Raw genomic sequence first — 27,144 nt, 5'->3', positions numbered from 1 at the left:
AAGAGCTGGGGCAGCAGGAGGCCCAGAAGTACACAATGTTTTATTGAAAAAAAGTCAGGCTCAGCTTGGCCAGCTCCATCCCACTTGGCTTGATGAGGGTCTCTGTCCACAGCAGCCTGGGCCAGGTCTTCCCAAAGGCAGGCCCAGCTCAACTCCCCTCTCACTGTCCTCCCCCTTCTCTGATGATGATATCCAAACAATAAATATACAATAAATAGCGCTCCTGGGCCAGACTGAGATGTCAAATCCCTTATCAACGCTCTCCATCTTCTCTAGTCAGGATAGGCCCACACTGGGACATGGGAAGGAGAGCCCCTATATCCCCCAGGGTCCCACGGGCCCTCGGATCCATTTCAGTTGCCAGGTCCAAGCTTGGTTTCCCAGGAGACCTAGCAAAGCTGGTCCAAAACAAGGCTGGGCAAAGCAGAACTGGCAAGTAGGTGTAGGGGTGGGGACTGTTGTCCTAGACACCCCAACTCCAGGCCACAAGACTCCACTGGGCTCAGGAATAGATGGTGATGACTTCACGGCCACCTCCACGCACCAACAACACCCGTTCAAGGCCCTCAGTGAGCACTTCAAGGAATTCCATGTCTGCAGGGTATCAGGTCAAGGAGGCAGCCGCAGGACCAAGGCCACTTCCCACCCACCCAGGGGCACTCAAGGAGAGGACAGCTCCCCACTGTCAGTCTTTACACCAAAGGATACAGTTCTCATCACCCTCACTGTTCTTAGGGGGGCCAGGCATGTTCAGAAGGACCAGGCGGGCATCATGGGACCGTGTGACAATGACTTCATTGAGCTTCACAGCAGTGTGCATGCGCCGCACATTGGACTGATCCCTGCGGACAAAGTAGCTGATCACAGGCTACTGAGAAATACCCAGCAAAGAGGTCTCTGTCCCTGGTCCATCCGCACAGCTTGCCTGTTCCCACTCCAACCTCAACATCACTCGGACTCACGGCTTAATGTGCACCAGCTCCCGGAAGTTGTCAGGGGCATGGCTGGGGTCCCAGGACTCAGGCATGTACTTGTCTCTGGTCCATGTCATCTGGATCTTGTCGGCCCCTGCTGCAGACTCATCCTCCTCATCTGAGTAAAGGCTCTCTAGCCGCAGAGCTGAGTGCCTATCCTTGACCAGCTGGGCCTGAGGACAACCAGAGGGTATATACTTGGTACCCAGGGAAAATGAGGGCCTGGCTGGCCCAACATGACCACCCTGTCTCTAGGATATGGGCACTGATTAGTTCCGGTTCAGGTGAGGGTTTTTGTTTGTTTGTTAGTTTAAGACAGGCTGGCCTCTTGCCTCAGCCTCCTAAGTACTGGAATTACAGGCATAAGCCATCATGCCCAGCTTTTTGTTTGTTGGTTTTTGTTGGTTTGTTTTTGAGACAGGGTCCCACTATGTAGCCTTGACTGGCCTGGAACTCACAGGAATCCACCTGTCTTAGCCTCCTGAGTGCTGAGGTTATGGAAAGAAACCATTATGCCTACTCAAATGAGTCATTCTGTAAATGGTTTTTTGTTTGTTTTTTTAAAGTTTTTTTTTTATGCATATGAATGTTTTGTTTGCATGTGTGTAGGTGTATCCTGTGTGTGCCTGGTACCCACAGAATTCAGAAGAGGGTGTTGGATCATCTGAAATTGGAGTTAGGGATAGATGTGAGCCAGCATGTGTGTGCTGGGAATCGAACCTGCATCCTCTGAAAAAAACAAGTGCTTTTACCTACAGCGCTATCTCTCCAGTCCCAAATGAGTCATTCTGATACCTCCACCAGACAGTGTCTTCAAAGGTGTGATCCGGCCATTACTCAAGCCTGAACCAGGGTAGACATTTACCTCTCGATCCCGCTCGGTTTTGGTCAGCCTCATCTGCCGCAGCATCTGAGACCGCTGCTCCATCATCAGTGTCCGCTCATAGGTATACGCAGAGATGTCACTGTTATGCTGGAGAGAGAGGAAGCTATGAGTACCAGGCTGCATGATCCTGGATCCTCGGGGCCAGAGCAGGGCAGGCAGCTCACCATCTCGACCACCTCCACTTCCGCTTCCAGGCGGAGGTGATACAGGAAGATGGCCAGATCCTTCTTCATCTGGATGCTGTTGTCATCCATCTGGGCCACGGTGAAAATGCGCATCCGGCACTTCCTCCAGACCTGTGGCAATGAAGCGTGTCCGTGGTTCAATCACACCCAGCTTTCCAAGAGCCCCGCTGCCCTCACCCATGCCCAACCAACGGGCACACCTTATGTTGACGCAGCAGGAAGGGCAAAAGCATAAGCATGCCTCCATCATGCACGATCCACCACACGTCAATGTGGCCCTCCAGGTAGCGCTCGTGGTTGCTGGGGTAGAAAGCTATGTTCTTTGGCACCAGCAGGGCCAGGTGGGCAGCTGTGGTACAGCGCACAGTGTCTAGGGAGGAGGGTCACTGCTGACTGCCAGCCTGTGACCCTCTGATCTCTGCCACCTCACTTTAACCCTGGCCCTCGGTCCCTGGCCCAGCTTAGATGCCAGACCCTCACACACCAATAAAGGTCTTCCAGGCACGTGGGTCCTCACTCTGTCGCCAGCCATAGGGCCAGCCCAGCACCACAGAGTTATGTCGCATGCCGCCCAGGCCGCAAGACTGGATGAGGTGGGCCAGCCCCTCTCGAACCTTGCTGGCCACCACTACCTGGCAGAAGCCTTTAACTTTCTCAATCTCCATCATGTTCTTGATTGTCTGTGGGGAATACAAGAGCATCAAAAGGCCAGGCCCACCAGTTTCCACCCCAACTGGGATCCCTACCAGGACCCTAGGGGAAGACCTTGGAGCAAGCTGCCCACCCACAGGCTCTATTTTCTGAATTCTATGTGTTTTATGTGTGTGTTAATGTGATGTGTGTATGTGAATGTGAATGCATGGCACGCATATGGTGTCACAGGGACATCAAAAGACAACTCTTGAGAGTGGATCTCATCTGGAACCTTGTAAGATTGGGGAATCAAACTTAGGTGTGCACATGAGTGTCTCTACCCAGTGAGGTGTTTGCCAACCCACGGGCCATGGTTTCAAGGTGGGACAACTGTACTTATTCAAGCTTGAAGACAGGGGCAGTGTTGTCCATCAGGCTGGCCACAGTGGCCCGGACTGGTCCCCTCCCATATGTACCTGCTACACCCCAGTCACCACTGACTTGGCTAAGCTGTCTTCCCACCCCTGGCCATTACCTGCTCAGCAGCCTGAGCCTCACCATAGCTCTCTAAGAAGCTGCCCTGGATGACGGAGCCAACGATTGTCAGGCCCTTCCCGGCCTTAAGCTGGGAGGCAAAGGTGAGGAGCCGGGGGTACTTCACGTGAAGGTCTTCGTCTAGCTTCAGCAGCACCAGGAGCTGAGGCCTGCAGTGGTCAGACCGGCAGCCTGAGGTAAGGGCCTGGGCTTTCCCAAGAGTCTTCTTCGTGCACTCTCAGAATCTGGGCTCCCACAAGTTTGGGTAGCACAGATGCAGGGACTCAACGAGCAAGAAGTTGCCTCTTACAATCCCTGGGGAGAACTACAGAACCTCCCACCCTCGGTGTTCCCTAAGAGCCCTGACACGGCCCTGCCAGCCTGGGCATGAACTTACCGCCAGTTCTTGGTGTGAGGAGGCCCTTCTTCCAGCCTCAGCAGCGCATAGCGTGCGGCACTCAGGGACAGGCCTCGGATCCCGTCGCCCCACTCCTTCTCAGCCCTGTAGACGTCACCACAAGCTAGTTCCTTGGTTCCACCCCAAGATTTCCTCCCTCCCTTCCTCTTCCGGTCCCCCTCCCTCTTCTGCATGCTAAGTGAGCACTTTCTCCTGAGCTCCACTCCTAGCCATTTACCCAGGGACTTCCATGTGAACGCGGGCTGAAGGCAGGCCAGGCCCTGAGTCACAGCCCTCAACCACAGGACCAAAGAGCAAAGCTGGCCCAGCCTGCCGCCGCCGCCAACCCAACACTCCGACCATTCCACCTGTTCAGGGGGACACGCGCAGTGCGGTACAAGCTATTACCGGGCTGCAGCGGCCCTTCACTCACCCTTGGTACTCGATGTACTTGTAGATCATGCCTGCGATGAGCATGGCGACGAGGGCGTAGTACCAGGAAGAGACAAACATAAGGGCCAGGCAGAGACTCATGCCCAGGAAGGACAGTGCCCTGGGCGGGAGAGGAGAGGGTTAAGAGTCAGGAATCCCGGTCATGGTTTGTCCCATACTCTGGTGGCCCTTACACGTCCCAAGTCACAAGCTGGAATGTGAGAAGCAGGCCAAGTGTCCCGTCAGAGAATCTCCCTCCTCTTAGTGTTTCGAGAGCAAAGGCTACCTAGGAAACTCAGACTTCCTCCAGAATGGGGCTTGTGGCTTCCCCGATATGGCCGGTTATTGAGGACTTGCCCCAGGGATCCAGCCGGCACTCACCAGTGATAGTATCTGAATCGGGGCCGCCAGTTGGGGGTCCTCAGAAGCGTCTGTACAGCACAGGCCAAGTTTACAAACAGGTAACACATCAGAAAGAACCTGCAGTACCAGGAGGCAGTTGGAGCAGAGAAGCTTCCTTGATACCTCTAGGCACCTGACACCAGGCTACACCTGGCCCAGAAACTGGGCCACACCACAGCTCCTAACTCCCAGGGACCCATTCCTACAGCCTGATGCAGATGGCAGTATTAAGAAAATGTCCTCAGAGCCAAGTGGTCTAGCATGGGTAAGGATTCACCAGCAGAGGAGGTGAGAAAGGAACGGAGTCCAGGAATAATGAGTGGGGAGCTGGACTAGGACAATGACGGGAAATGGCGGGGGATACTCAGGGTGACAGATGACAGGGTGACGACTAAGCCTGTGGCCCAGACAACCAGATGGAGGGGGGCTGTCAAGCATTTGGAAGTCGGGGAGTAAGTCGGGAAAACATGACAAAGACCATGTAATTTTGTTCTGAGGGTCAGAGGCAGGGATGCTGTGCTGCATGTGGAGTCAGGACATGGGCAAGGCAGGATGTGTGAGCCTTTCTGAGGGGCCAGCTAAGGAACAGAGGACTGAGGGGACAGGGCCATCAAACTCCATCCTCGGCGATGAAGAGGAAGGGCAAAGAGAGAGATATCAGGGGGCAGGAATTCCTATGGGGGAGTAAGTCCCAACAAGGGACTGCCAGCAAGAGCCCCATGACAAAGGATGACCTATTTCCTTCAGCTTAGTCAAGAGAGACAGCACTCAAGATGCCTACAGAAAGAAGAGCTTGAGGTATGCTCTTCTATGGGGAGACAAGAGAGCTCAGGGGTGACAGGCCTGGCTGGGGGCTGGGCTGGAGTGCGCTCAGAGGAAGGCAGCCCTGTCAGGTCTATAAGCTCAGGGAGTGAAGCAAAGCCTCTTTATAACTGAACAAGCAAGGACCATCAGCCATGGAGCAGAATGGGGAAGAGCCCAACACAGGCACAGGTGATATAGAATCCAAACTGCCACAGAGATCCCTGGGAAGCGTGTTGACCACCACCTTTGCAAGGCATTAGCATACTCATTTTCTCGGCTTACAGAACACTGAAAATAATGAATGGGACAGTGATGGATTTGATAAGGCAAGACCAGGTGCTTGCCCTTTTTGGAGGGGGCATCTGCCGGCCTGCTCTAGGGAGGCTCCTACCATAGGCATAGGGTCTGTTGGTTTCTTTATAGCTTCTGTGGATGTACCAGGCTGGCGTCTGAAATCAGGGTAAACAGACCTGCCAGCTCCCCACTTAGCCCAGCCAATCTGCCAGTGGCACCCTAGACACCAGACAGGATCATTGGGAGGTGCAGGGGTCCTTGGCTGAGGTTACTGAAGTTTAAGGAGCTTTTCCCAAGACTACCCTTTGCCCTTCCCCCAGCTCACATGGAGAGAATGGGGGCCACCATGTCAAGGGAGGCGATGAGGATGCCCAGCTCAGCGATGAGTGCCGTCAGGAGGAGTGCCCACGTTGGCTCACCATTTGCTTTCCCATGGCCAAACACCTGCAAGCACCAGAAAAGGAGCTGTTCCTGCCACCGCCACTACCCACATCTGTAGCCCCAAGTCATAACCTATTCTCCATCATCCCGCTGGTCCCAGCCCCTTCCTATCCTTATGGGAGTCACAAGTTTCCCCGACTCTACTTCTCTGCTTTGGGTGAAGCGTAGACAAGCCATGAGGATTCTGGGTCTAAACATCACTGCTAACAGCCAACGGGGTCAGAGAAGCTCTTAAGCAGCTCCTTCTGGGGGGCTGCCAAGGCCTGGGCCACTGTAGGCAAGCTATGCTGCATCTGAACCTGCCTCCCCCCTTGGCAGGATGAGAGGCCAAGAGCATCAAGGCTGTGGGGGCACACAGAGGGCTTACCCGGAGGAAGGGGATGATGTTATCCTTGGCAATGGCTTGCAATAAACGTGGTGCCCCAGTAAGGCTTTGGAGGCCAGCACCACATGTTGAGAAGAAGGAGCCGACGACAATGACCCAGGGTGAAGGCCAGGCCAAGGTGCCCACCACCAGGTTCCTGCTGACGCCATCACCGTACCTGCAGGAGCCGGACTCAGACCATGCTGCTGCTAAGAAGCCCTCCAAGCCCCGGGTGGGGCCACCCAGAGTAAGGGATGTCGGGGTCGGGAGGAAAGGCGGAGAGGAAAGGCTCTAACTTTTAGCGGAGACCACTTGCCAGCCCTTAACTTTGTATCTTTGCCTTTTACCTCATCCCTGATCTTAACATCACCGTCGTCTCAGAAGCTAAAGTCATGGAGGGGCCTGACCTACCTGGTTACACAGATCGTTACTTGAAGTCAACTGCCTGAGATGTGTGGGACCGTGGGTGGTGAGGGACGGGCTGGAGTGAGGACAGGAAATGCTGACAGGGAGGGACACAGCTTACTCACTTGTCCCTGAGCACTACACCCTCAATGCAGGCACCAAAGAGAATCACGCTGCTGAAGTCTGGGCTGTATTAAGGAAGCCAGGTTTCTACCAAACTGTAGCCCCAATTCATTCCCCACACAGCACCCTAAGTGAGCCTCACAGCCACAGCCTTGACCTGCAGACGTCAGAAGGTCCCGTGGTGTACACATGCATACTCTCAGCTGTGTGCACGGGGGTTCAGTACCCATGCCTGCGTGTGTGTGGTGTGTCTGCACACAATGTCTGGCAACTTATATACAAAGAAGTACCTTCTGACACCTGCCCCACCATGCCTAGGAAAGGATACACACAAGTGAAGTGGTGACAATGGCCAGAATGGTCCCCACCGGGATAGACTTCTGAGCATCACGGAGGTCCCCGGAGCGGTTCGAGCCAGCCATGATGCCTCCAAAAAACAGACAAGATTCCCTTAGGGATTCTCCAGAATTTAGGGTAGGGCTAAGCACGTGGGCATGAAGACCTTACCTGTTACAGAAGGGAAAAAGATGCCAACCAGCACCGTGAAGGATGTGGCAATGTCAGCCACCACATACAGGGATAGGCTCTCCTTCAGGCCAAGGGTATCTGTAGAGGGCAGCCCATGCTTCTCCACGACCTCACCCTTCTCCAGGTAAGCACTCCATAGGTTTTCTGTAGAAGAGGGGCATTACCACTACAGCACCACTGATGTACCCAGGGAAGTTTGGCGCAGCCCAGCAAGATCCTACAGACGCAGGGAAGCTATGGGAATTCTGGGGACAGCCTGAGCACAGTGACTATAGTGTTTTTCATAAGGCTGCTTTGGTCAGAGAGGATGCTCTCCTGTTAGAACCACAACAATAAAGGTGACTGGACCTTCATCAGCCTGGACCTCACTACTGCCTGACTCCCAGACAGAGGCCCTTTATGACCCTTGTGGGAACACCCCCCCACAGCATCAGGAGCTGGTAGCCAGGCAAGAGGGGATGCCAGAACTTTACAGGGTTTGCTGCAGGCCTGGGATGTTGGCCAAGCAGGCTCCATTCACCCAAAATTCGGCTACAAGGGGCCAGGCTGAAAGGACACTGCTGAGCAGGGAAAGTAGCCAAGCCTGCCCTCCTCCCTTGATCTGGGCACACAAGGACAGCTCTGTGCTCTGCTTTCCTGCTCAGCCTGTGGGCTGGGGATATGGCGGGGCGAGGAGACAGGAGGGAGGACCCACCCTGGAGCACACCAGCAGCTGCCCCAGGTATGCCAGGGATTTCGGTCACATTGTTGAGCAGGAAGTAGGGGTCACAGGAGTCAGCAGTAAGGTTGGGGCTGTGGCAGAAGAAACTCCACAGCCGGGTGGCCACTGTCTCATTGTTCACTGTAACTGTCTTGGCACAGATGTCAAACTGGTCCCGAGACAGGGTTCTGTTGCCCAGCATGCACACCCTGCAGGGAGAGAGGCACTGGCACCTGCTTGACTGGAGCCCTAGCCTGTCCCCACCCAGCAATCTGAGGGATACAGAGCATCACGGGCTTAGAAAGGACGTCAATGCAGTGGCTGGACAAATGCCCTAGTTACTTACGGAAACACGGGAGGGTCAAAAATAGACTTGATGCCTCCAGCATAAATAGAAAGGATGGAGATGATCACACAGGCCAGGAAAAGCGAGGCAAATTTGTTCACATACTTGACACCAACAAACACCACCAGGGTCATAAAAGTCAGAAAAATGGTCCCATACACCCGCATATTATTCAAGGTGGCACTTGACATGTCATGGGTGCCCGACGGGTGGAAGATGGCAGCTGGCGGAGCAATGTAGGTCTGAAACAAGAAGACAGACGCTCTGGTTACAGTCCTCTGTCTGGGGAGGGAAACCTGTCATTTGGTTTTCTTTTTAAAAGTGTGTCTGAGGCCGGGCGGTGGTGGCGCACGCCTTTAATCCCAGCACTCGGGAGGCAGAGCCAGGCGGATCTCTGTGAGTTCGAGGCCAGCCTGGGCTACCAAGTGAGTTCTAGGAAAAGGCGCAAAGCTACACAGAGAAACCCTGTCTCGAAAAAAACCAAAAAAAAAAAAAAAAAAAAAAAAAGTGTGTCTGTAAGAAACCAGTCACAGAAGGCCAATGGTGTATGAGTCCATGTCTAGAAAATGTCCAGAAGAGCAAATGAACACAGAATGCAGATCAGTGTCTGTTAGGGGCTGGGGAGAAGGGAGAATGATTACTAATGAAGTTTATCTTAGAGTAATGAAGATGTAAGCTGATTCTGGCAGCGGTTACCTCCCTATGAATATACTAAAAACCAGGAACGTGTACACTTTCTTCTTATTCCTTTCCTTTTTTTTTTTTTGGATAGTATCTCATTATGTTGCTCTGGCTAGCCAGGGACTCACTGTGTAGACCTTGAACTCATAGACATCCATCTGCCTCTACCTCTTGAATACTGAGATTAAAGGTGGCACCTTCACACCCAGCTGCTGCTGCTGCTTCTCGAGACAGGTTTTGCTACGTAGGTCAGACTGACTTCAAACTTACAATATCCTGCCTCAGCCTCCTGAGTTGTAACGTTAAAGAAGAAAACATTATTTATCGAGGGTGGAGGATGTGCAGGAGCCACGGTGCAGGTGTGGAGGTCAGAGTACAGTCTGCAGGAGTCAGCTCTTGTCTTGTGTGAGTCCTGCACACCACGCCAGTCGCTGGCCCCTGAGTTGCACACTTTTTAAATGGGTGGTGAATTGCTTTGCTACGTATGCTGTCGCTCGACAAAACCAGTATCAAAAGAAAGAAAAGGAAAGGAAGGGAAGAAAAGGAGACACAGACAGACACAGGTGCCAACCTGTGGAAGCAAGGGCCAAAAGTCACAGTTTGAGCCACTAAAGACAATGCCGGATTATACCCAATAACTCAGAGAACAAAATAAACCCCCAGAAGCCCATGTAATGACATGGTTGCATAAACACTGGGAAAAGGGACACAGCTCCTTATAGAATTCCAAATATCAGAAGAAATGTGAGAAATAGAAAATAAAAACTCAGAAGATCTAGACAAAAGGGCCTGGCTTCTGGCTGGCAGCGCCACGCAGTGTCTCTAAAGAGCTATTCTCTGGATCTCCAAGGGGGCACCTGTCACCCTGTGTCACTCTCCTCATGTCACCATGCTTCCCGCAAGGTCTCTCTCCCATTGGCCTAGGCCACTCATTGGTGAGTAGGGATCTCAGCACCCATGGGATTCAAGGACCTCCAGATAGCATTCTATGGCTGTTCACTCTGACTTAAGGACAAGGAGAAAACAGATCTAAAGGACCCTGTCACAGAGTCTAGAAGGTAAGCTCTCTGTTACCATCAAGATCAGCCCAATCCAACACTTGGCAGACCCCTGCCATGGCCCAGTGTTCGGGTAGAAAAAATATCCAGGCCAAGGCGAAGACAACCAGGTCTCTTCCCTGCTTGGTCCAAACTAGCACAGGTGTAAAGGGGGGTGGGAAGATCTAAGCAACGATCCTTCTCCCTTGAGGCCTCCCATTAGAAAACCCCAGGCCCTGGCCAGGGATGGGCAAGTACTAACAGCCTCTAGAACTGAGAGAGACTGGACACGACTGGGGTTGACCAAGGCTTAGCACAACTCACCAGCAAGATCTCAATGGCCCCTAGGATATACATGGCTGCTGCAAATGTCGTCCCCAAGTAGAAGCACAGGCCCACAGCACCTCCAAATTCTGGTCCCAGTGAACGGGAAATCATGAAGTAGGAGCCACCGGCTACAATGGGGAAAGTGTACACAACACAGGTCAAGACTAATTCTTCAATGAGATCTCCTGCATAGTGAAACTCTACAACCACCCAAAAGAACAGAGACTGCTTTTCTCTTTAACAGACCAGGGCAGCATTAGCTTGTCCAGTTTTTGTCCCAGTGGCTCAGCACAGGCCGCTGAGTCTTGGCATCTGTTAGAATCTAGCATCCCCAGAAAAGTGGCAGTCAACACGGCCCCAGAGTGGTAAGAGCAGAGACAAGAGTGATTCATCACTGCCGTTAAGTCCTCTCTGGTCAAAGTCTAGTAATAGGTACCAAAAAAAAGGGATCAATTTCTTCTATGTTGCAACCCCACCTCTAGGACTCCCCTAAAAGAAGTATCGCCAGGCGGTGGTGGCTCAGGCCTTTAAAACCAGCACTTGGGAGGCAGAGCCAGGAGGATTTTTGTGAGTTCGAGTCCAGCCTGGTCTACAAAGTGAGATCCAGGACAGGCTCCAAAGCTATAGAGAGAAACTCTGTCTCGAAAAAAACCTAAATAAATAAATAAAAGAAGTATCAAGGTGTTCCAGACTGTCATGACCCTGCAACGATGGAGAAAAAAAAAAAAAAGGCTGGTGTAGTAACACATGCCTGTAATTCCAGCAATTAGGAGGCAGAAGCAATATCACTTCAAATTCAGAGTCAGCCTGGTCTACATAGGTCAAAAGACAAAAAAAACAAAACGAAAACAAACAAACAAAATACAGTGTTGAAAATGAAGAACCCATAAATAGGAGATTATTCCACAAACTGGTTATATTCTAGCATAGAGTAACCCACTTTAAAGAAAATTTCCATAAACATATATACGTGCATATATATATATATATGAAATATAAATTGTATACATGCACAGACTAATACTTTGTAAACTCCTAAGACCATAGCAGTAATGAACTCAGCCTGGTGAGTTATGGGGTTTTCATCCTGTTTCTTGCCCAGTTAAGCTCTCTTATAGTAAACATACATCGTTCTTCCTTGGGAAGGGTACACTACTTTTACATTAACAAAACACAACAGCAGTTTCAAATTCTGTTGAGCAGAAAAGCTCCCAGGAGGCGCTGTCTTAGAGTCAAGGATGGGACCCTACCAGAAAATTCCCTGGGAACAAGGGACAACGGCGGATAGCAGGCAGACCCAGGGGGATCAAGCCATGTTCCTCGCAACAGGCCCACAGGTGGCATTTACTCACCTGGTACCACACCGTTGGTGGCAATGGCACTCATGGAGATGGCTGTCAGCAGGGTCTGTAGGAAGGAAGGCCTGGGTGAGCAGCTCAGCTGGGTGGGCTCTGCAGAACCACCTGCTCCATGCCCAGCCCAGCTCCAGCCCCCCGGACACTCACACAGCAGCAGCAGATGAGGACAATGAGGAGGGCCTGCAGCACGCCAGCTGTGCCCACCATCCAGGTCAGCCGCAGGAAGAGGATGACCCCAAAGATATTCTGCAGGCAGGGAAGGTACACCCCCATGAGGGTGCCCATGCTGGGTGCCTAAATGGGCAGGAGGGGAGGGGCACACAGCATCAGAGAGGTCCAGATATGCCACACGAAGGAGCACCTAGTCACTCAGCAGCCTCTACACCTGGGGTCCAGTGGATACACAGGAAGCAGGAGCAGAAGCTAGGCTGTTTCTGCAGGCTGGCCCATAGGAAGACAGTTCAGACTAAGAAGGTATGAGACCTGATTTTTCTTTTCTTTTTCTTTTGGTTGTTTTGTTTTGTTTTTTTTTTTTTTTTTTGAAACAGTTTCTCTGTGCAACAATCCTAGCTGTCCTAGAACTTGCTTTGTAGACCAGGTTGGCCTCAAACGCACAGAGATCCACCTACCTCTGCTCCCCAAATGCTGGGATTAAAGGCCTGTGCCACCACTGCCCCGTTTCTTTCTTTCTTTCTTTCTTTCTTTCTTTCTTTCTTTCTTTCTTTCTTTCTTTCTTCTTCCTCTTCTTCTTCTTCTTCTTCTAATTGTTATTGTATGTATGTGGGTGTGGCGCGTACACCCACGTGTACATGTGTCAGAGGACAATGCTCAACATCACTTCTCTCAAACTCAAGACCCACTGAGCCATCTCAATAGACAAGCCCCTATTCTTGTAGTATGTGTATGGCTCTAAACCTTAGCCCATCCCCCACACCAAAGACATGCCTCTTTCCCTTCTTCTGACGTTCATTTGTTCATTTGCTTTTGAGATAAGGTCTAGCTGTATGGTCCTGGGTGGCCTGGAACTCTCTAGGTAGACTAGGCAAGCCTGGAGTTTTTGGTGATCTTCCTGCCTCGGCCTCTGGTGTGGAAGGATTATAGACCTACACACTACTCCTGGTTCTCTTCTTCTCTTGGTTTTTGCTTTCTGAAACAGGGTCTAACTCTTTGGTCAGGATAGTCTAGGATTCACCATGTAAAACATGCTGACTTCAAATTGTGGCAATCCTGTCGCAGCCTCTTGGGTGCTGAGATTATAGGAGTGAGCTGCCACACCTAGCTTCTGATTTCTGTTCAAATTCTGGGAAGTGGAGACTGTCTCAGATCTCCACCTTATCACCTGGCAGGCCTCATTACCCAAGGCGAAGCTCAAAATGTTGTCCCTATTTAGACCAGGGTCTCTCAGTGCCACCTCCTCATCACTACCCAAAGTTTTTACCACTTCAGTGGCCACTTCCTTGGCCATCCCCTCACGGCTCTGAGGCTAACCAGTTTCCTTAAATGTTGATGTTCCATTTGAAATTTCTGTTATGCTGGTGGTATTACTATCTGGTCATGTTTCCCAGGTAGTGGACTGATTTTCTTTTCTTTATCAAAAGGATTTATTTGTTTTTATGGGTCTCTTGCCTGAGCGTATGGATGTGTATCATGCGCTTGCAGTGCCTGAAGAGGTCAGAAGAGAGGGTCAGATCCCCGGGAACTGGAGAACAACAGACAGTTGTGAGCTGCCATGTGGGCACTGGGAATAGAACCTGGGTCCTCCAAAGAACAAGAGCAAGTGCTCTTCACCACTGAGCCATTCTCCAGCCACACTGACCTGGGCGTTAATTTTGACAGGACTAACACAACTGTCCCCTTCAAGCTCTGCTCCCAAGATGCCTTCTTCAACCACAGGTGGTCAAGTCCCTTACAGAAGACAGTGCAGTATCTGCATAATCTCTGCGCACACCCCTCACCCCTTAAATTACCTATAGGTTGTTTATAAACCTAACACAATGCAATTCTGTGTGGACAGTTGTTATATATTGTTGAGGAAATAACAAGAAATAAAGGTCCATGTACGTTTAGAATTAAAAAAAAAAAAATGTCCCTGTCCAGCCTCCCGGCCCCCAATCCCCATATCCAGCTCAAGTAGACAGAGTCCTGCCTTGCTGGCCTCGAGACTGCTCTGACAATGGCCTGCTTTGTACCAAACGCACACCAGTACATCAGGGACACTGGATGGCACCTCCTCTGCCTGCCTACTCTCCACTCTGAAAACCAAGTCCAATGCCATCAGTCCTATTAAAAATCCTCTGCACTGCCCTCTAAAGGAGTGGGGGGCACGTGGTCCAGACTCCTCTGCTCTGGCCATTGGTGAACTACATTCCTCTGGACTATATACCAGTATATCCATGACCATGTTCCGTAGACTTGGCTTGTGTGACGGCTATTCTCGGTTGTCAACTTGACTACATCTGGAATTAACTAAAACTCAAATGGCTGGGCACACCTGTGAGAAATTTTTTTTCTTAATCAAATCATCAGAGCCAGGTGGTGGTGGTGGCGGCGGTGGTGGCATGGTGGCAGCGGCGGCGGCAGCAGCGGCGGCGGCGGCGGCGGCGGCGGCGGCGGCGGCGGCGGCGGCAGCGGCCTCGCATGCCTTTAATCCCAGCACTCGGGAGGCAGAGCCAGGCAGATCTCTGTGAGTTTGAGGCCAGCCTGGGCTACAGAGTGAGTTCCAGGACAGACTCCAAAGCTACGCAGAGAAACCCTGTCTTGAAAAACAAAACAACAACAACAAAAATAACAAAAAATCCCAGCACTCGGGAGGCAGAGGCAGGTGGATGTCTGTGAGTTCAAGGCCAGACTGGGCTACAGAGTGAGTTCCAGGACAGGCTCCAAAGCTACAGAGAAACCCTGTCTCGGGAAAAAAAAAAAAAAATCATCAGAAGTGAGAAGACCCTCTTCTAGTCCAGATCCTTGAAGTGCGAAGATCCACCTTTAATCTGGGCCACACCTTCAGCTGGCAGCCTGTAGAAGGACATGGAATAAAGAAGCTTGCTCTCCCTCTGGCTGGTAAGTCCATTCCTTCACTGGCATTAGAGCCTCCATCTTCAGGATTCCAGCATATCCTGAAGGCCAGCTGAGACATCCAGCCTTGTGGACTGAACAACTACTGGATTCTTGGACCTTCCACTGGCAGACAGTCAGTGTTGGACTAGCTGGACCCCAGCCTGTAAAGCCAAACTAGTAAATCCCCTTTATAGATATATTCATATATATATATATATAATATATTATATTCTCTATATATTTGGTATATATATTCTTTAAGTTCTCTTCCCCTAGAGAACCCTGACTAACACAGTTTGTTCACTGTTCTAACACCAACAGGCCTGAAAAGTCCCCACAAAGTGCTACTGACCCCAGTGAGTGGTGCCTTGTAAGTCCCTTCCTGTTTTGGGAAGTCTCACAGACAGAACAGAAACCAGGCTGTGACCAAGTGAGAAAGCTCAAACATACAGATTAGACCGGTCGTTTCTCCACTCTGTAAGGGCAGGAGAGGGGCTACCCAGGAGGCCGTGACAGAGGCTGTGTGTGCACAGGCAACACTGATGTAACCCAGGCCAGTGGGCATCCACAGAACCCCAGCAAATCCTCCCCTGCCCTGAAGCTAGGCCAGCCTGGGGCCTGAGGATCCCCCAAAGAGCCTGAGCAGGAACAAAAGCTTGCACACGCCATCCTGCACAAGGCTGTATGGGTGAGAGATAAACCTGGGGTTTATAGACCCCGACCAAGTCCTTCTCAGAGGACACCACCTACTGGATAGGGGCCGTAGCAAGAGCTCCTACTCCTACCCCATCCCAGGCTGAGTCACTCTAAAGGGCAGTGTGGGAAAGGGCTGGGCCGGAAATGCGTTTTGCATCCCTAAATAACCCCTGGCAGCCTCAGAAGGTCATTGGGTTAGAGCAGAAGCCGCTGCCAGAGAGATGAAGCCGACTTTCAGTCCTGGCATGGTCCGCTTGGAGGCCACCCTTCCTGCTTCAAGCCTTCTTTTCTGAGGCTCGTGGCTCCCTAGCTTCTATGAGATTTGACCAGACTCCTCCTCTCTCCATGGACCAGCCAGTGGGGCTAGGACTGGTAGCTACCTCCTCACATCATTATACCAGGATCAGGTAAACTCGGTGGCTAAGCATCTTCAGGCTCCCGATTAAGCCATAGAACCACAGCCCCTTCCTAACTCAGGTTTGTCTCCCACAGGCCTTTCTTGGCTCTTGCATTCCCAGCCACCAGCTCCCCTGTATTGCCCAAAGATCCTACCAGCACCAAGCAATATTCTTTGCAACTTGAGACCTCTCCTATAGGGCTAGATAGGGATGACTTGATATAGGTAGAGTTCTCGATATCTTTTTTTGTTTGTTTGTTTTTTCGAGACAGGTTTTGTCTGTGTAGCCCAGGCTGTCCTGGAATTCACTCTGCTGGCCTTGGACTCACAGAGATCCACCTGCCTCTACCTCAGTAGTGCTGGGACTACTACTCCAGGGTGCCACCACCGCCCGGTTGAGTTTTTGCTATCTTTAGTTCAGAACATGCCAACAAAATCACAACCAGCAGAACAAGGTGGGATCAATCTAGACCACCTCGAGATATCAGCTGCCCTCTCTGAAGAGTGGGCTGACTTCCATAAGCAGAAGGTAAAGGATACACTTTAGCTTGGCTTACTCTAGTGGAACCCCCTCAGCAATACCCACATCTCAGAAGCAAGTCTGAAGCCAGTAACCTGGTTTATTTCAACCAGGAATTACTTTGGCTTGTATTTACTGCCAAGGAGAATGCCACAGCAGGATCAGACCCCGGCTCCTTCTGAGCACTTGCCCAAGATAGCTTCTGGGAACGCCTAGGCTCAACCAATCTGCCTCCTTAGCCCCTTTAAGATCTCTGGGACTCTCGGTGTGTACCACCAAGCCAGGCTTCTGTCTCAAGGCTTTTTTTGTGAAAATAATAGTCTAGATCCTGGGTCCACTGTTAGATTCACCTGCCTCTGGCTCCTGAGTGCTGGGATTAAAAGGGTGCGCCACCACTGTCCAGCCAACCTGGGTCCACTCTTAAAACAGTGTCTCACATTCTGACAGCTAAGAACAGGGAGCTATTGTTCTTCCTGTCGCTTTTTTTTTTTTTTTTTTTTTTTTTTTTTTTTGGTTTTTCGAGACAGGGTTTCTCTGTGTAGCTTTGCGCCTTTCCTGGAACTCACTTGGTAGCCCAGGCTGGCCTCGAACTCACAGAGATCCGCCTGGCTCTGCCTCCCGAGTGCTGGGATTAAAGGCGTGCGCCACCACCGCCCGGCTCTTCCTGTCGCTTTTGAGGCACCTCTGGCCCTCTGCTCAGAAGCTCGTCCGTCACTCTTCGCCTCTGAAGCCTCCTTCAGCTTAAGGCACTCAGATCTCACCCTCCGCCCACCACCCACTGGTCCAGGTGTGCTCAGCACCACACAGGGAAACATCTGTTTCCAGCATCTAAGTCCATGGTCATCTGTCTGTCTCCCCAGATGTGGCCCTTCTGCTGACACTGACTTGCTCACCTTGGCGGCTCTCCGACGGGCGCCCTCCCCACTCTCGGCTTCCTCATGGTCCTTGGCTCCTTGGGTGAGGTTGGTGTAGCTGACAAGCTTGCCCAGGAGAGATGACACCTTTGGGCGTATGTCCAACTCTTCCTGTAAACAGAGCCACGGGGCAAGATGGCAATGAGCCAGGCCAGGCCAGGCCAGTGTCGGGCTACCTGTGTGTAGCCAGCAGTCAAGCTGTTGGCCCAATGCCAAGCCCTAAGGCAGGCCTGGACTTGATCCCGGCTCTTGCCTGGGGAAGCCCAAGCCAGCTAACTGGGCAGGTGTGGGCACCACACCCCAGAAGGCAGCACTCAAAGGCCCAGCGGCCGCTTCCCTCTGCCCCACCTCGGCTGTAATCACTGCCAGCTCATTTGTGAAAATCACCCGCCTCAGGGGAGAAGGAAGGGCAGGCCTTGCTGGCAGACAGACAGACTGCACACTTCATCCTGCCTGCTGGGCCACTCTGATGCTACGGCTGGGTCTCTGGGATTTACATCTACCTCAATACAAGTGCATGCACGGGCTCACACGCGTTGGCACACACACACACACACACACACACACACACACACACACACGTCACCCAGGTTACCTCAGGAAGAACAAGAAAGACAAAAGAGGGCTATCGGGAACAACTGTAATCCACTGTTTGCCTGAACCCCGACCTTTCTGTCTGGTGTCCTCAGGCCCTGGTCTAAACATACCTCAGTTTCCAAGAGAAGATGTTTGTTGCCCCTGCCCCCCCATCTTTAGGTGGGGACAGATCACAAGACTTCTAGCACTCAAGGGGTCTAAGGTTTCCATACCCCTGTGACCCTACCACCTGCTGTGACACTCCTGCCACCTGCCCACGGTCTTAATTAAGCGTTTGTCAGTCAGACCCTTTCTGACCCTACACACAAGGAGCCTGGTTGGGGGTGATGAGTGGAGACGGAGGCTCTTTGGATGTGTGGAGACTGAGAAGCCTACATTACTTGGCTGTGAGGCAGATAGATGTACAGGTTCAGAGTTCAGGAATCTGAACCATGTCTTAAACCCAGATCTTACTTCTCAGCTCAGGTCTAGAAAGGAAAAATTCCAGTTTGAAATTCCCACACACGTGGGAACCTTTCCAGAGAAGTGTCCACCATGGCTGTGGCTATGGAGGGCAGAGTGGGTCAGATGCAGGAGGAAAACTAGGCCTCTGTAAAGGGGGGTGGGGGGTGGGGGACAGAGCTGGAAGAGCCAACCAGAGAAGAAAAGGAAGATTCTATCTGCAGCAGAGAGCACAGCCAAGGGCTGGGAGAAGCCCTAGGGATGGAGGGAAAGGGTGTGAGGAGGTAGCCACCTTGGTGAGGGGCTGCAAGGCAGGCAAAGGTGAGCAGCCCTGGAGATGGTGATAGGGGTAGGGTTGCAAGTGGATTTCGGGGGGCAGTGTGAGTCGAAGGGGCCAAGAGGACCAGGCCTGGCTGCCTGCCAAGTGGGGAGGGCAGGCAGGGGGATTGGAAGAGAAGCCAGCTTGCTGCTTAGCTGAGCAGTCCGGAGAAGCCCCTGCCAACCGCCCACCTGTCTACCTGAATGGCTCCCCCGCTCCAATACCTCAAACAGTGCCAGGTTCCTGTCATAGTAGTCACTTCCTCTGGAAGCTTCCAAAGGGCAAAGGAAAGGGCTGTTCTCTCTGTGGTTACTCTGTCCTGTAGAAAGAGAGGGAAAGAATTCCAGTGAGTTACTGCCTCCCAGGACCCCAGCCTATACCCCACCCCAGAAGGCCAACCCACAAAACAGCTCTGCACATCTTAGCCAAGAGGCTGAGAAGCCACAAACACACTGTCTCTCTAAAACACTTTTGGAAGCCACAGCGTTAAGAAACCCTGACTCGAAAAACAACAACAACAACAAGGATGTTGCGCTTCCATTTCCTCATCATACACTTGTCAGCCTTCCTAAAGGGCCATAAAGGCACCCAGGGCATCATTCTCTGTAGAAGACTCCAAATCTCCACACTAGCGCCAAGTGCACATGGAGGGCGGGGCCTACTGAAGAGGCGGGGCCTGGCCATGACCAACACTGAGGCCCCACCTTCCTTCTTCCCATGGGTCTGGAGCACCTAGAGTGCCAGGCACCGTTCTGCCCTCCAGGAAGATGAAACTACACAGGGAGCCTTTCGCTGCCATGGTCCACTAGGCGCCAGCTAGCTACCCCACCATGCACCGCGTGAGATGTCCCCGGAGGGTAACCCAGAGCATGCTGGGAGACGGAGCCAATCTCCCATGAGTTCAAGGAGCCAGAAACAGCCATTGAGAAAGCCCTCACGGGATGGATCTTGGGTTGAGCAGAGGAAATGTAGGAGCATGAACTGCGGTCCGGGGCGGGGGCTGGAGGGGTTGGGGGGTGTCATCCGTTGGCCTTTTGGTTCCCAGATCCAAAAGGAATCCAGAGTTTAGGAATCCGAAGGTTCCAGTTTGCTCCAGGACAGAGGCCTACTCCAGCCTTCACTCACCTCTCAGGCTGGTGAAAATGTGCCTCATCAATTAGAAAACCTCCCAGCAAGGAAAAGGAGCTTGCGCATCTTCCGGTTTTTGCTGTGTGTTGGGGTCAACCCACAGACTCATGGAGCAGTACGGCAAATACTTATTTACCACTGGGCCACAACTACATGCTGCATCCCCTCCTTCTCTGGACAGAGTCTAACTGTAGCCCAGGCTGACCTCAAACTTGTACCAATCCCCTTGCCACAGCTTCTTAAGTATTGGGATTACAGATGTAAGCACCATGCCCAGCTCTCACACACTTTCTTTTTTGTATATGTATGTGTGGTGGATGTGTGTGCGTACATTTTTGTGTAGTAGAGAGGCCAAGGTGAACATCAGGTGTATTATTTTCTCACTCTCTACCTTAGTTTTTGAGACAGGGTCTCTCAAAACCTAGAGCTCACCAATTTGGCTAGATTGGCCAGCCGGCAACCCCCAGGGATCCTCCTGGCTCTGTGTCCCCAGTGCTGGGATCATGGGGGGTTGCATGTGCCTGGCTTTGTCACATCTGATGATCATGTAGGTCAATGGCTGTGTAGGCCCGTGTCAAAGCCAGCAGTCATTTCAATCCACCAAGTCCCGTTAAAGCCTGGTGGGGTCACGTGGTTCCCTCAGACACTACGGCATTGGTGGTGACTTCTGTGCTCCTTCAGGAAGGATAAGGAATCACAAGAAAAATCTCAAAATCCAGTCATGGTCGCCATTTCCACGGACAACTCTTGAGTGGGGAATTCTGACGACAAAAACAAGCACCACAACAAAACAGAACAACCCAGCAGGAATGGAAACAGCGCTACAGCTCATCTTGCTTCCACTCTGCCCTGCCCACTGGGAATCTCCACAAACGCACCCCTAGATGCAGCCAGCACTAACCCTCTCCCTCTGTAGCCTCTCAGGAAGCACTTTGGTTGCATATTTCGGATCCCTTTGTGGAAAGAGGCTGGAAATAAATATAAATTATTCTAAATGCACACACTGCAGGCTGTCCCACCACGGACCCTAAGTGTTTCTAAAAAGAATGCACTATTATTTAGAAACTGTAGAGCAGTGGTTCTCAACCTTCCTAACTCGGAGACCCTTTAATACAGTCCCTCATGATGTGGTGACTCCCCCCACCAACCATAAAATTATTTTGTTGTTCCTTCATAACTGTAATTTTGCTACTGTTATGAACCGTAATGTAAATATCTGTTTTCCGATGGTCGTAGGTAACCCCTGTGAAAGGGTCATTAGACCCCCAAAGGAGTTAGGATGCACTGAGAACCACTGCTGTAGACCTATGCATGGTGGCACAAATCTGTAGTCCCTGCTCCCATGAGGTTGTGGTAAGAAGAGCCTGAGTTCAAGGTCAATTTGGGCTACACAGTTGTTTCCAGGGCAGCCAGGACTGCAGAGTGAAAACAAAGAAGTGAAGGAAGGAAGGACTAGGAATGGAGCTCAGTTGGTAGAGTGCTTGCCCAGTGTGCGCAAAGCCCTGGGCTTGGCCCCCAGCACCTCATGAAACTTGTGTTGAAAAAGAAACCAAAGGAAAAAACTCTACAAACTGTTGAGCTGAGTGCACAGCAGTGCCCCCTCTGTGACCCAGCTGATCCCTTGTCCCTACAACCATCACTCCCAGATGGCCTGGACTGTTCTAGAAGCTGTCATTGACCCCCTTTTCAGGAACAAGGCAAGACAAGGAAGGCTGCGTAATGAAGAGGGCCAGACCTGGGTCCAGGCTTGGGAGTTGAGCTGCAGGTTCCCTTCTCACATTCTAGATTCCAGTCCACTTAGGGGACACTCTGGGATACAGCAAGATGCCTTGGCATAGAAAAGACCTCTGGGATACGTAGTTTGGCCACTGTGCGCATGCCCCAGCCTCTGGGTGTTCGGAGGACCAGCAGTAGGGCTTGAGTTTCTGCCCCTCGCCCTGTGTGACCCAAGGAAAACTGCTCGCTCTCTGAACCTCTCTGTCGTCTTCTGTGAAGTAGAGACAGTAAGCATTCCCTCTTCCAACTTCCCTGATGCACCAGAAAAGGTACTGTCTGGTCTCAGACATGGGCAGGCGCTCCTTAGAGTCCACAAAGCCTCACTTAAGGGCCCCTCCCACAGGACTACGGGGATATGCAGGGTCTAAACAGTGCCTCAGATCTGTACTCCCCTAAACTTCAAGCTACCGCCCTGGCCTCAGCTATTCCAAAAATTCCAGGGCAGGTTTAGGCATGCCTGCCTGCCTGGCTCCAGCTTTTCAAACATTACCCGAGACCCCCAGAAAACCAGAGCATAAACTCGGGCCTGGGGTTTCCTGTGAAGCACACAGGTGGGTTCCTACCAGCAATTGTGAAAACCCCAATGGTAGGGAATGACCTGGGTGACATTTTTGGTCCCCACATACATGGCATCTCCCTACAATGCCCTTCCTTGACCTTCCTACTCCTGCCACAGGCCACCTAGATGAGTAGGCCTACTTAAGCCCCTCAGAGCAGAGGTGTGAGCTTTTAGTTGGGGGGTTTCCAGGAGAGCTGGACCTAAGATAGTTCTGTGCTCTCTGACCCTTTGCCATATCGGTTAAGAAGAAACAAAACCACTCACCGGGGTGCAGGGTATCCCCCATGCTGCAAACACAGCCACAGTCTGGATGAAAAGGAGTAAGAGGAGGAGAAGGAAGGGGGTGGGGTGGGAGGAGGTGGCCTGGCCCGGAGGGATCTGGCAGGACACAGCCAGCAACCAGCATAGCTCCAGGTTACTCCTGTCACCCTGGGAAGGACCAAGGCGGGGCCAAAGACAAGGCTTAGCAGTGCCCACTGGTCCAGGCTCATGATGCAGTTCAGCACATCATCTGGAGACAAACATCCTTCCAGGCCTAGGGGAGGAGAACTGTTCTGACCCCTTGATGGACCAGGATAGGGGCAGCCAGGGACATTGGGCCTTGGGTTACTTACATACAGCTGTGAAGTCTGACAAATCTCCATGACCTCTGGCAGCCCATGCCACTGGCCTGTACCACATCTACACGTGGCAGACAGGTGATACAGCCATCATTCCCATCAGTCATAGACCGCCCCAAGCATGTCACCATTACAGACCTATCAGGTAGCTTCTGATAATATCACCCAACACAACACACATTTCCTACATGTTTCCATCACTGTCAGTCCCAGACATCATAGGCATGTGTTATCAATCATAGCACCACGCTCATCCCTGGCCTGGCGGCATTGCTGAAAACAGTAGCCATGAGGATGTCCTGACCTGACCCTGCCCTTCACCCTCTAATACTCAGCCACGCACGTGCATTTACACATGCCTATACAGCTACACAGACAGACACATCTTCCCAGCAATGTTCACATTCCAAGTGTGTGCCAGGACTTGGCCTTGAGGATCCTCCTGGGGTGGAAGAGAGGGGAAGGGTTCACATCCATGACCAGCCCTAATACCTAGGTTAAGGCACTGCACTTTCATATCCGGGTTTGAATCCCACTGGGAACAAGTTACATAACCCTTCCCCGCCTCCCTTCACTTCTTCCTAAGTGCGAGTAACAGAACCTGTCCCATGGGGGAGGCTGGGAGGATTAAAACGAGTTGCTTCATGTACAGTGCCTAGACAAGCTTGGCCCCGTGTGACTGCTCCCCAGATGCCCGCTGTACCTACAGACCTACACCAAGGCCAACAGAGGCCCTTCGAGGAGCACACCCTTCGCTCCTATCGGGCCAGAGTGCAAGGAGGCAGGGATGGGGAGAGGACAAGAGAGGGGCGGTGAGTCACACGGGAAGAAAGGATAACTCTCAAGAGGATGGGGGCGAGTCACAGAAAGTGAAGAAGCTGCAGTGCAGGCTTCCGTTGAAACCTGGTCCGGGCCCGGGTCGCGCGTTCGGCACCAGCCTGAGTGAGGCAGCCTGCTGGCAGGCCTCCCTAGGCGGCCACGTCTGCAGCCCCCGCCCGCGGCCCTCGGGGGAGGAGCTGGGGGGTGGCGGGTGGAAGATGACCTGGCTCGGGAGTCCCGGACCCAGAAGACTCGTCGGTCTGAGCGCGCGTGGAGCAAGCCGAGTGCAGTCCCGCACGGACGTGTTCGCGCGCAGTCCGGCGGCGCGAGTCCCGTGTAGACGCCCCCCACCCCACCCCGCGCGCCCCCAGTCCAGGTCCCGGCCGGGCGCACCCTCACCGTCCGAGTCCTCCCGCTCGGCGCGCTCCCCGTAGTCCACCCAGCTGAGCCCCTCGAGGTTGTCATAGTCGCCGCGCCGCGGCCCGTCCACCGGCACCACGGTGAAGTGAGGCATCGCGCGCTCTCGGCCCGCGGTCCCGGCCTCCAGCCGGCTGTCCCCGCCGCCCTGGGCCGGCCCGCCCCGCCCGCGCGCATTCCACCCCGCTGCGCTCACTTCCTCCACCCGCCCCCCGGGCCGCCCCTCGGGGGCGGGGAGCAGGAGGGGCTCGGACCGGCCCCTCCCCGAGGGGGGAGACGAGGTGGCCAGAGGACCCCAAGAAGAGTACTCTGGCTGCTGGAGGGTCGGGCTCCTGTGTGACTTTGGTGGCAGGGTTGCCCTCTCTGAGCCCTAGATGCGATATTTACAAAGTGAGGGAAAGTCGTTTGCACTTTTAGGGGCTTTATGACGGTGAGACCGGGCGCCCTGAGCCTGGGATTTGATTAGCTCTCAGTCACTTTTCAGTTATTTAGCAGGGCCGGCCCAGTGTCTCAGTGGCCACCCCAAACCTCCCCGAGTCTCTGGTCACCCCTGCATGCACACTCCTCCATTTTCATCCTTTCTCTCTAACGCTCCTCCACGTCACTGGTAGCCAAATCCCCGCCAACGTACAGTCTCTACCCCTCCGCCCTCAGTCCTGCTTGCTGCAGCCTCTCCTCCGGGGTCCGCTACACCCTCGGTAGAGGCGACACCCGCCCGTCCCTGTTGGACACTTTAGTGAGGATAGTTCAGCTATCTCGTTCCAACTTGCTCCTTCACAGCCTCGCCTCCGCGCGGTTCCTGCACCCAAGTCCTTTCCTTTCGTGGTGCTAACTTCTTTCACATTCAGATAACGTATCTAGTTGCCTTTACTTCAGAATTTTTATCTTTCTGGGTTGTCCTTTCGGCCTCTTCCCCCCCTCCCCGCTCCCCCTTCCTTCCTATCAGAAAGCCTCAGGGCTCATCTTTCTGGTCTATCTCCATTCTTCTCCCCTTTCTGGCTTAGACAACCTTGAGAACGTGGGCTGACCCTAGGATCCGCGCCCTCTGACGGCCACGGTCCATTCCCAGCTCCAACCCGGCGGGTGGGCTGGCCTGTTCAAGGTCTGCAAGCCGGGCTGGAACCCCCTGGAGCAGCCCATCATGTAGCCCTCCCCACTCAGATTTTCTGGGCTGCTACCCGGCCTCCCTCTCCTCACGGCACCCTTAACTGCTTCCAACTACACTCTCTTCTCTTCTCTCTCCGTCCTGCACTCCCTGCCATAGAGATGGCTCAGTGTTTAAGAGCGTCTGCTGCTCTTGCAGCTGACCCAAGTTCAGTTCCCAGCATCCACATCAGGTGGCTCATGACTGCCTGTAACTCCAGCTCCAGGGGATCTGATGCCCTCTGGCTTCCTCAGGCTCCTGCATGAGTGTACACACACACACACACACACACACACACACACACACACACAAAATTATCTTTAAACTTTAAAAATTAGCCGGGCAGTGGTGGCGCACGCCTTTAATCCCAGCACTTGGGAGGCAGAGGCAGGCGGATCTCTGTGAGTTCGAGGCCAGCCTGATCTACAAAGCGAGTTCCAGGAAAGGCGCAAAGCTACACAGAGAAACCCTGTCTCGAAAAAAACAAAAATAAAAAATAAAAAAAAATAAATTGAGCAAGCAGAAATATAAGAGACATAAGGTATGACTAATAAGTAATAAAAATATAAGAATTATAAGGTATGACTAATAAGAATTTTCCAGTCAAACCAAAAACCAAACACAACCAAACTAAAAGCAAGTGGGTGGCTAATGAGGAACAACGTTTGAAGCTGACCTTTGGCCCACACATACATGCACACCAGGCATGATGACACCCATCTTTTTGTTTGTTTGGTTTTTTTTTTTTTCTGAAGCAGGATTTCTCTGTGTAGCTTTGGCTGTCCTCAAACTCACTCTGTAGCCCAGGCTGGCCTCGAACTCAGGGATCTACCTACCTCTGCCTCCTGAGTGCCGGGATTAAAGGTGTGTGCCGCCACCACCCAGCTTCACATTTCTCTCTCTCTCTCTCTCTCTCTCTCTCTCTCTCTCTCTCTCTCTCTCTCTCTCTCTTTTCCTTTGGTTTTTTGAGACAGGGTTTCTCTGTGTAGCCCTGGCTGTCCTAGAACTCACTTTGTAGACCAGGCTGGCCTCAAACGCACTGAGGTCCTCCTGCCTCTGCCTCCCAAGCGCTGGTATTAAAGGTGTGTGTCACCACTGCCTGGTGACAGTAGGGCTCTTAAGTGTCCAGCCATTTCTCCAGTTCCTGGTACTCACCTTTAATGCCAGCACTGGAGAGGCAGAGGCAGGCCAGCCTGGTCTATACAGTAAGTTCTAGGGCAGTCAGGCATGGGGAGAAGAGGAGATACATAGGGGATTGAAATAGAAATCCTAACACCTGACTAATAAAAATTCCAGGCCAGCCGGTGGTGGCGCACGCCTGTAATCCCAGCACTTGGGAGGCAGAGGCAGGTGGATCTCTGTGAGTTCGAGGCCAGCCTGGTCTACAGAGCTAGTCCAGGACAGGCTCCAAGGCTACAGAGAAACCCTGTCAGTGGGCCACCCTGTACTCCCAGAACTCAACAGAGACAGGAGGGTAAAAGCAGTGCTCAAGATGTAGCTCAGTTGGTAGAATGCATACTACATAAAACGGGGGCGTAGGAAGGGGTGCCTGCCTGTAACCTCAGCACTTATGCTAGAGGCAGATGCAGGAGGCTCAGAAGTTCAGTTATCCTTAGCTACATAAGGAGTTTGAAGCCGACCAGTGGATGAACTTCACAAACATTTTGCCGAGGTAAAGACATCAGCCAGGAGTCACACAGCATAAGATTACATTTGTAAGAAATACCAAGAATAGGAGAATCCACAGAGACAAAAATCAGGTTGATGGCTGAGCGGGAATGAAGGAAGGCAATAGAGAGTAACTGTTTAATGGCAGAGTGTCCTTTTATCATGATTTAAATATTATGGAACTGTAGAAATGATGGTCATACGATCTGTGAACGTACCAAAAG

At 52.4% G+C, this 27,144-nt stretch overlaps 1 protein-coding gene across 2 annotated transcripts; it reads right to left on the bottom strand.

The window, feature by feature from the left end:
- Positions 1–23: 23 nt before the first annotated feature.
- On the bottom strand, positions 24–24,285 carry Slc12a4 (solute carrier family 12 member 4). Of its 2 annotated transcripts, XM_059264094.1 has the most exons (24): positions 24,091–24,245; positions 19,014–19,108; positions 17,412–17,543; positions 11,999–12,145; positions 11,846–11,900; positions 10,491–10,621; positions 8,449–8,690; positions 8,097–8,311; positions 7,382–7,546; positions 7,203–7,301; positions 6,877–6,934; positions 6,350–6,524; positions 5,867–5,985; positions 4,423–4,521; positions 4,043–4,162; positions 3,610–3,714; positions 3,214–3,382; positions 2,530–2,725; positions 2,246–2,415; positions 2,025–2,156; positions 1,840–1,947; positions 963–1,147; positions 709–842; positions 25–594 (listed from the first exon to the last, which is right to left on the bottom strand). In XM_059264094.1, the coding sequence occupies exons 1-24, from the start codon at positions 24,203–24,205 to the stop codon at positions 503–505; spliced, it is 3,258 nt and encodes a 1,085-aa protein (XP_059120077.1). In that variant the 5' UTR covers positions 24,206–24,245; the 3' UTR covers positions 25–502. The 2 variants fall into 2 exon arrangements, with proteins under 2 accessions (XP_059120078.1, XP_059120077.1); XM_059264095.1 differs by lacking the exon at positions 19,014–19,108 and having other exon boundaries at positions 24–594; positions 24,091–24,285.
- Positions 24,286–27,144: the final 2,859 nt, after the last annotated feature.

This window comes from Peromyscus eremicus, chromosome 5 (genome assembly GCF_949786415.1).
Source record: "Peromyscus eremicus chromosome 5, PerEre_H2_v1, whole genome shotgun sequence".
In the NCBI taxonomy this organism is placed as follows: Eukaryota; Metazoa; Chordata; class Mammalia; order Rodentia; family Cricetidae; genus Peromyscus; species Peromyscus eremicus.
This window is presented reverse-complemented; position numbering and strand designations above follow the sequence as displayed.

What these genes read in the sequence shown, in the direction of transcription:
- Slc12a4 (XM_059264094.1), bottom strand. Translation starts at nt 24,205, where the DNA reads ATGCCTCACTTCACCGTGGTGCCGGTGGACGGGCCGCGGCGCGGCGAC. An exon ending in TCCTGCTGCGTCAACATAAG is followed by an intron (nt 2,157 to 2,245) that starts GTGTGCCCGTTG and finishes TCATTGCCACAG; the next exon opens with GTCTGGAGGAAGTGCCGGAT. An exon ending in CAGTGAGGGTGATGAGAACT is followed by an intron (nt 595 to 708) that starts GTATCCTTTGGT and finishes GATACCCTGCAG; the next exon opens with ACATGGAATTCCTTGAAGTG.